This window comes from Cebus imitator, unplaced genomic scaffold (assembly GCF_001604975.1).
Source record: "Cebus imitator isolate Cc_AM_T3 unplaced genomic scaffold, Cebus_imitator-1.0 Scaffold88, whole genome shotgun sequence".
Lineage (NCBI taxonomy): Eukaryota > Metazoa > Chordata > Mammalia > Primates > Cebidae > Cebus > Cebus imitator.
The window spans coordinates 2,850,180-2,859,715 of NW_016107403.1; the positions used below are offsets into that span (position 1 = coordinate 2,850,180).

Sequence of the window (9,536 nt, forward strand, 5' to 3'; positions counted from 1 at the left end):
CCAAATGTCCCTAGTATGGTCTTCTTATTAGGAATTTGATAAATTGAGGACACAGCTACAGGTATGTGCAAAGGAAACAAGGTGCAAGGATTTTTTCTTTAACTGGTTTACGTATCGAAATGCCAGTGGAGAAAGCTGCAATGAATTTCGATTAAAGATCTGCTACTTCATGAGGTAAATATATTTACACATTTAATGTCTTATAGCTTCTGGTTCTGGCACAGTTGTAGTTTCTAGTTCTGGAATTGTTGATAATTTCCTTTTCCCCAAGCTGCAGACCTAGTTTGACAGAAGCATCTACTCTGACACCCCTCCCACCAACTTTGTTAAAATTGGTCCTCCTCTGTTGGGTGGTGTGGGGGAAATTTTATCTTCTGGACTAGAGATCAAGTAATAGTAAATGTGATTAGGGAATGAAACTAGCTCTTAGAAAGGGTGGATTTAGTTTCTTCTACTCCCTCACCACACGCATTCCCACCTACTCATTGTTAATTGAAGGAAAGGTTTCCTCTCAACCGAAAGAGGGGAATGGGAGTGGTTTTAGATTGAAGAAGGGCAGAGAGAGGCTCCATGTGATGGATGCGGATTTAGAGACAGGAGATGGCTAATTTGAAGTATGGTCCTGGACGGTCCCAGGTTTGGTGTTAAATGTAGTCTGTAAAACGGTACAATCGTTTCCATAGATATCCAACTTGAAATCTTCCAGCTGCCAAAAATATTTGATGCCTTTCAGGTACTGGATTCTGAAGTTTCCTGCAGAGTTTAATTTGGATCTTGGATTGGTTCGCATGACTGAGGAATTCCGGGAAGTAGCTAGTCAACTAGGATATGAAAAACACGTCAGCCTCATCGACATATCCAGCATGTAAGAGTGGCACCAACGTCTTTCTTACTTGATGAGTCCACTGCTGTAGGGGAGGAGGTAGTGATCACCCAACTTGTCCTGAGTCCATCCCATTCCTGAATCCAGGTTTGCTTCTGTGAGCAAAGCCTTGTTGCAGTGAGCTCAAGTCATATTGGACACAATGCATCTCTCCAAGCTGCAGTTTCTTTATTTACAAAATGTGGACAGTACCTATCTCATAGGATTACTATAAACAACCAATAAGTACATAAGATAGTGCATGAAAGCATTTGGCACACAATAGATGCTCAGTATTAGTTACTGAGTCAGAATCTAGTTGATGTCTCGTATGCCTTCTCTACTCAAAGTGTGGTCTGCAGACCAGCAGCATTGGGAGCTCATTAGGAATGCAGCCTCTAAGCCCCACCTTAAAGCTGAATTGGAATTTGCACTTTAAAGATGCCCAAGTGATTCACATGCAAGCTTGAGAAGCCCTCTACCGTGGTGCTGCTGAGGTTGGCCTCAGAACAACAGCCTTATGGTGGTTGACCATAGATGTGAGGAGATGGTTAGCTTAGTTATTAGATAACTGGTGCAATTAGGCCACTTTCATATCAACTAGGTAACTTTGCACAGGGAAAACTATTTGATGATCCTAAATATGGTTATCCATCTTGCAAATGTATGTTCTTGTGTGTTAGGTATTCATATTCTACTCTGTTTTCCGCTGTTGATTACTATTGAATGCTTCTTCAATAGTAATCAATAGTGAATGATCCAGGAATTAAAAGGGATGTTTGGTGAAAATACATATTATTTAGGATCATTCCTAATGAATCAGAATCTCTAGCAGTGAGGTCCAGGCCTCTGTCTTTATAACAAGCTTTTCAGATAATTCATGTTATACTGAAGTGTGAGAACCACAGCTTCTACTGGTTTCCATGTGCCTTAAATCATCAACTATATCCTGATAAACTCCCAAATTTATATATACTAGCCCTGACCTTTCTTTTATGATCCAGACCTTGCTGGTCACAAAGAGACTAAACAAGAAATTCTGGATGGATCTGTACAAAACTTACTCTGTCTGGAAAAACAACTCCAAATTTATGTTCTATTGGCAATTGGTCACTGGTTTTCTCTTCAAATATGAAACATGGCATGTATTTTGCACAAGCCCCTGGAAGCAAGCCAAGAGTTACAGAGTCAGTAGGTTAATAACTTCCATTGAGTGAAATGGGCTTTCAACACATTGACCGGACTCACTCTTCTTTTTAGTCCTTCCTATGACTGGATGAGAAGAGTCACACAGAGGAAAAAAGTATCCAAGAAGGGAAAAGCCTGTCTGCTGTTTGACCATCTGGAGCCCATTGAATTGGCTGAGCACCTCACTTTTCTGGAGCATAAATCTTTTAGAAGGATCTCAGTAAGAAACTTGACATTTATTCTTCCAAGGATAACAACCACCATGCCAACTTTCCCAAGAGCTGCATTTTCATACTCCGAAGTGTTGGCAGCTCCTATCACTGTGCTCTGCTGGAAAAGTGCCCTTAATTCACAGGAACAATCCCTTTTAACCAAAGATAAATATTATCCTATCTTTATTTTATGGCTCGGGAGCTATATTTCTGTCGCTATTTTCAATGTCTCCTTTCATAGGATTAAAGAGTGATTTTTCTAAATGCTCAGTGGAGATTTAACCATTCAAGGTTGATTTAGCTCCATTGACTTCTCCCAAATGAACATGTTTTGCTAGGCCCTTCGTTTTTGGGAAAATATATTTAGTTAGGTTCAGATTTGTATAAATGGCTAATTATGGGTGTAGGTTGAAAACAGGAATTGTCAACTTTAAGGAGAATCTCAACATCAGCTTGTTTCTTTCCCAGCGATAGAGATCCTGAATTAAACTTTTCTTTCCTACTCATCTTGATGGAGCCTCATTCCTTCCCTAACTCCCCCTTTTCTTTCTCTGGTCTGTGATTTCTTAGCCTCCTGCTCTCTATCCTCCTGTTATGATAACATTTTCCACATTGGTTCACAATCAGCCAGCCACTTTGCTTTGTCTCGCCAAGCTCTGTGGAAGTCACTCCTCCTTTTCCAAGGTGTCAGAGAATGAATTACATTATTGCTTGCAAAGAAGGCCGTCTTGGTTCGAAGCATGAATTTCTGAAAGGCTGATTCTTTCACTAAGTAATCCTACTTGGAGAGGACCTTGATTCCCTGCAGGCAGACCATGGGAGGGAGTCCCCTGCACTGTTTATATGATAGAAAGCTTTTACGTATTTCTTGACATCCATGCTAACATTCTGAAAATGTGTTTGTCTTGCAGTCTTACTTCAACTGAATTTTTTCCCTCTGTCTTCTTTTTCTTGAAATAACTTTACAACTGATGCTAATTTGAAATCATTACATTTATGTTCATATCCTCGTCTTTATTGTATGCCATTGTATCTTTAACTTGCCTGATTGGAATCACCAGCAGTGTGTTAAAATTGGAAATTCTTAAGTTTTTTTTTTTCCTGGAGACAGTGATTGTTTATACCTAGGGTGTTCCTAGGAACCAGCATTTTATTGAGTGCCACCGGTGGATCTTATGAACCAGTAAATTTTGAACTCATTGGAATAAGACTTTGAATCTTGCCCCTTTCTCCTCTAACCGACACTGTGATGTATGGTAGTGGGTGTCTGTGCATAGGATGAGAAGTGGGGTTTGAAAAGCAGCAAAATAATATTTTAAAGGCACATGTATATTCAAACTTGTAGGATGCCATTTTAAATGTGAAATAAATTGTTCTGTTACGAAACAATATCTCACCTCTTCTATGCAATATTATAATTTTTGATTTTACAAAGGCTCCATTAATTCAGAATCTCTGAATCTTCCTTTCCTAGTTCACTGATTACCAAAGCTATGTCATCCATGGCTGCCTGGAGAATAATCCAACCTTGGAAAGATCTATTGCTTTATTTAATGGAATCTCTAAGTGGGTCCAGTTGATGGTTCTTAGCAAGCCAACCCCCCAGCAAAGGGCAGAAGTTATCACAAAGTTTATCAATGTTGCAAAGGTATGTCTGGTAATCAGACTGGGGTTCTTGAGGTCTAGATGTTCATTTACTCTACTGAGAAAAGTCATTGAGGAAATGTGATCACAATACAAGGGCATTGGACTTGCTGATGTCTAATGAACAAATCATATTTCTGCCATGCAAGAAGATTTGCTTTCAAAAAGTAATGCTTAGAAGCATTTAATGTAGCTATTTTTCTGTGAAATAACAGATATATTTCTCTGATTCTATTTGTGCATCCTTCTAAATTAATGTAATTTTTTCCCTTAGGTCCTTGTTATTAAAATTGTGCATGCATTTACTTGTAATTCAGAAAGTTTAGAATAATTCAGAAATCCTTAAAAAGTATTGATGCATTTTAATTGCAGAAGCTCCTTCAGCTCAAAAATTTTAACACCCTGATGGCAGTGGTGGGAGGCCTCAGTCATAGTTCCATTTCACGCCTCAAAGAGACCCATTCTCATCTCTCTTCAGAAGTTACAAAGGTATAGTAGATTTGATTCTAATCAAAAGTAAAAAATGCATTTGTAAATTGGTCAAGGTTAGCATATGCCTAACAACTGTCACTCAGAGTGGGAAAGTTTTCCTTTTAAACCAATGGTAGTTATACATGGGGACAAAGTAAAAAGTGTAGCCACACCAGCTAAGTCCACCTGCAAAAACAGGTTGGAGGTGGTGCTAAGTGTCCCAGGAAGAATGCTTTGACATACTATTAACATATTGTAGTGGTAAATATTCAACAGATATCTATTTGGTCCTTGTTATGTGATAGGCACTGTGATACACAAGGTAAATAAGAAATAGGCCAGGCATGGTGGCTCACGCCTGTATTCCCAGCACTTCGGGAGGCCGAGGCAGGTGGATCACCTGAGGTTGGGAGTTCAAGACCAGCCTGACCAACATAGAGAAACACCATCTCTACTAAAAATACAAAATTAGCCAGGCGTGGTGGCACATGCCTATAATCCCAGCTACTTGGGAGGCTGAGGCAGGAGAATCTCCTGAACCCAGGAGGTGGAGGTTGCGGTGAGCTGAGATCTTGCCATTGCACTCCAGCCTGGGCAACAAGAGCAAAACTCTGTCTCAAAAAAAAAAAAAAAGACAGGAATAGTTCCTAGCCTACCTCCTGAAATAAAGCCATTGAATGACTACTCTATTCATGACACTGTGTTGGGCACATCAGAAGATAGAAAGAAGGGGAAGACATAGGCCTTGTGTAGAAATCCTCAAATTTACAGCTGAATTGTCATGAAAAAGTATATATTAGATATTAAAAAGAGTGATCATTTTACAAACTGAGCTTTTCAACTATATATATTTTCATGACATGATAGTTGTGTTTCTTCTTGAGCAAAAACGAACATTTTATAAGGATGAATCTTCATGAAAAGATTCTCACGTAAGAGTGCGCTTTGCTATTTCAGGACACGTCTAGCTGTGAGTTTAAAAGAAAAATAAAAAATCTTCTACAGTAATTAAACAATAAGGAAATGTATTGTCTGTCAGGAGTGGTGGCTCACACCTGTAATCTCAGCACTTTGGGAGGTGGAGGTGGGAGGATTGCTTGAGGCCAGGAGTTCGACACCAGCCTAAATAACATAGCAGATCCTGTCTCTACAAAAAAAAAAATTAGTCTGGTGTGGTAGTGTGTGCCTGCAGTCGAGCTATTTGGGAGGCTGAGGTGGAATGTTTGCTTGAGCCCAGGAGTTTGAGGCTGCAGTAAGCCATGCTCACACCACTGCGCTCCACCCTGCGGGACATACCTGGAAGTCCAGAAGGAGCCAGCATGGTCTGTTCAGAGCTCTGACTCAGGCGCTCTGCCTGCCTCTGAGTATCAGGGAGTTTTGTTTGTTTGTTTGTTTCATCAAACTGGTTTCTCTCCTGATTGGGCTGTCTGTAGCAACCAAAAAATTATGTTCCCTTGTTCGTAATTTGAAATAATGAAAGTTGAAGATAGGGAAGACTTCTTACTTCAACTCTTCACCCATAGAATTAAAGACCTCTTGAGCCATCTCAGGCCTTAGGTCCATCCCTGGACCAATAATGGTTGCCAGAGGAATACAATGTACTGATTGGCTTAACCCTGAGTTCCTGAACCAATCACAAACTAGAGGGATGCAATTACACTGATGAGAAATCAGAACTCATTCTTGGTCCTGGATATGGAAACAGCTCTGTCTGAGTCACGTAGGCTGCTTTGGGAGATAGTAAACTAATCAAAATTGGGATCTACTAAAAAGGTCTAGTTGCTGTGAAGTATCCATCGATAACTTGTCCACATAAACAAGAGGAAGTAAGCCACAGAAGTACCGTTGTTTGACCTCATACTCTTACTCATTCCAAGTAGAATGGGACTTATTATGTAATAAGTGCTTCATTTTCTTTTAGCTTTGTACCAAATCTCAAGTAAAAAGCAAAACCAAATTTTAAATGTTGTGAAGAATAAGAATCTGATAGAAGCTTATAGAGGCTTGGAGAACTACCAGTGTATCTTTTTAAATTATTCGTGGGAACTTCTCTGACTAACAGAGAAAGAAATTGAGGCCCAAAAAACTGAAGCAACTTGCTCAAAATCACTCTTCTAGTTAGGCAGAATATAGAATCACAGCTATCTCACCCCACATTGCAACTTTCTCTACCCCATACTCTCCCAGATTAACCTCAAGTAATATCTGGAATGCAACTTTCTTGGAACAACTAAAAAATTTTTAATACTCAACATGCTTCAATTTGTGGACAGTAACATTTTCATAAATTCCAAAACATCTAACTGTACATGATGCCGTTTAATATCACAACATCCCAGTAGGTAGGCAGGCGTGTAGGCTGTTTCCGCTTTATAACAAAATGGAACAGGCTGCTCAAGGCATAGCCAGGCCTAGTATGTTTTTCTAACTTTCTTTTCCCTGATTCATATTTCCCTGCATCAACGCTGGTGCAAGTGATACTTTTCTCAGTAGCTGAGGAATTTCCCAGCCATGCATTGCAGGGCCTGGGGGGGTGCAGAAGGGAAAGTTGTTTGAAAATTCTACTTTTCCATCTGTTCCCAGAACTGGAATGAAATGACAGAGCTGGTCTCCTCCAACGGCAATTACTGCAATTACCGCAAGGCCTTTGCTGACTGTGATGGCTTCAAAATCCCCATCCTTGGAGTACACTTGAAAGACTTGATAGCAGTCCATGTCATTTTCCCAGACTGGATGGAGGAGAACAAAGTGAACATTGTGAAAATGCACCAGCTCTCCGTTACCCTGAGTGAACTAGTCTCCCTGCAGAATGCCTCTCACCACTTAGAACCCAACATGGATTTGATCAACCTGCTCACGGTGAGTTCCAAGGAGCCAAGTTTGGGCTTAATAACTCTTCTGCAGGAGACAAAGGACGATGTGTGCCAGCAAGTCATTCTGGGGGAAAATTGTTTTCAGAGTCAATAGATGAGAGGAAATCTCATAGGACAAGGGAAAAGGCACCCTGGTTAATATTTTCCATAACTGGCAAATCTTGGGGCAAAGAAATCTATCTTTGTTCAGAGGGGCCCAGTCTCTGCCAGATGGTTCCACTTCTGGAGTTCTTAGAGAGACTCCTCCAGACTCTGTCTCAGCCCTCGTTCTCCTTCACCACATTCATCCAACTCATCACATTCTTCTCTGTGTCCTCCAGTCATCTGCTCCTCTTTATCCTCATTGCACTGCTTTGGCTGAAGCCTGTAGTAGTGCAAGGACCTTCTACGTGATCTTCCTGTTCCCACGATGAACCTCCCAAACCCCCAGGATGTGATTTACAGTCCGGCATTCAAGGTTCTTCAAGACTCAGTCTCCGACCATCAGCCCAGCCTTGTTTGCCATCACCCTCTCCCACATTTTACCAGTCTTTGAGAAATATTGAACTTCTTGTACTTTCCACCATGAAATGCTGCCTGCTGCTTCCTGGCCTTTGCACTTTCTTGGAGCATCCCATCCTTACCCATTCACGTGTTGAGTTCAAATTCAAAAGCCCGTCCTTCTGGGGCATTTTCTTCCCCTTTCCAAAGCAGTCATGCATCTGTTACATGTTGCCCTTGCACTTTATATTTTCCTTAACTATAGAAGGTATCACTTTGTAAGCAATTTCTTTTTCTGTTTATCTGCCTTACATATCATATCCCTAGCACCTCTCACAGTTCCTGGCATATTTAGGAACTCAATAAATGAACTGCATGCTGTATTTAGGAGTGATGTGGCTTAGACAAAAGAAATTCACCTACCACTCATACTTTTTTGGCATTTGTAGCATATGTATTTAGATGGTCTTTGGGTCCTATCTTAGAACGTTTAGACACAACAGGTGTATAGAAGAGAATGTTTCCCATTGGCTGCTGCTTTGTGGGAAGAAGCAGCATAACCAAATTTGTTCTCTCGCCCTTCCTTAAACAAAAGTAGACTGCCACTTCCCCGTTTAGGTTTGTAACACTGTAGCATCTGAAACTCAGCTGCAATACTGAATTAACTGTTTACCTTTTATGGCTGTGGAAAATGAAACCAGTAACTCCTCTCAATTTCTGACATTTTAAGTCACCTAGGACTGCTACATTGGAATAGGAGTGTGTTTTCTCACCCTTCTCACAAACCGTTTCTAGAGCATGTAATTGTTTACCAAAGAATAGACCTCTGGCTGGGTGTGGTGGCCCTTGCCTGAAATCCCAGCACTTTGGGAGGGTGAGGCGGGTGGATCACAAGGTCAAGAGATCAAGATCATCCTGGCCAACATGGTGAAAACCCATCTCTACTGAAAATACAAAAATTAGCTGGGCGTGGTGGCGTGCACCTGTAGTCCCAGCTATTTGGGAGGCTGAGGTAGGAGAATCACTTGAACCCAGGAGGCAGAGATTGCAGTGAGCTGAGATTGCGCCATTGCACTCCAGCCTGGGCAACAGAGTAAGACTCCGTCTAAAAAAAAAATATATATATATATATATATATCTCCCTCTAAGTGTAGGCAATAATGCTAGCCATACCCTTCAAACAAAGCAGAAGTGGCCAACACACAGAAACATAGATCTCTTTTGAGTTTTTATGACAAATAGTAAAAACACAGACTTTCTCTACTGGGGGCGGGAAACACAACTCAGAATAATCTAAGCACCTGCATTTATTAATCATTTGCCATGTAAATCTGTTTCCATTAATAAGTGACCAGAGTTACAGCTCCAATTAGACTACAGACCCACAGCCACAGGGGATGTCTGCAGACCGGTCTCCACGTGGAGCCTAGGCTTCCTGTGTCTGTGTCCAGGCTGTCCACGATGTCAAGTATGCATAACTTCAGAGAGCAGGTGCCTACCCTTGGGCAATTTCTCATAGAGATAAAAGATAGTAATGAGGTAGGGAAAGTAATTTTGAGTTATAAATGAAACAAGCAATGTTATGACAAAGAGATTTTTAGAGTAACATTAGGCTGAGCGTGGTGGCTTGCGCCTGTAATTCTGGCACTTTGGGAGGCCAAGGCAGGCGGCTCACGAGGTCAGGAGTTCAAGACTCAGCCGGACCGACATGGTGAAACTCTGTCTCTACTAAAAATACAAAAATTAGCCAGGCATGGTGGCACCTGCCTGAAATCCCAGCTACTTGGGAAGCTGAGGCAGGAGAAT

At 41.1% G+C, this 9,536-nt stretch overlaps 1 protein-coding gene across 6 annotated transcripts in view; it reads left to right on the forward strand.

Moving 5' to 3' along the window:
* The window catches only part of RASGRP3 (RAS guanyl releasing protein 3), a 129,820-nt gene that overhangs the window by 90,514 nt on the left and 29,770 nt on the right, over positions 1-9,536 (forward strand). For all 6 annotated transcript variants that reach the window (XM_017534869.2, XM_017534866.2, XM_017534870.2 and 3 more), the window contains 6 exons: positions 112-174; positions 734-865; positions 2,123-2,270; positions 3,737-3,910; positions 4,279-4,395; positions 6,961-7,236. In XM_017534869.2, coding sequence (XP_017390358.1) covers positions 112-174; positions 734-865; positions 2,123-2,270; positions 3,737-3,910; positions 4,279-4,395; positions 6,961-7,236 — 910 coding nt within the window. The remainder of the gene's footprint in view (positions 1-111; positions 175-733; positions 866-2,122; positions 2,271-3,736; positions 3,911-4,278; positions 4,396-6,960; positions 7,237-9,536) is intronic.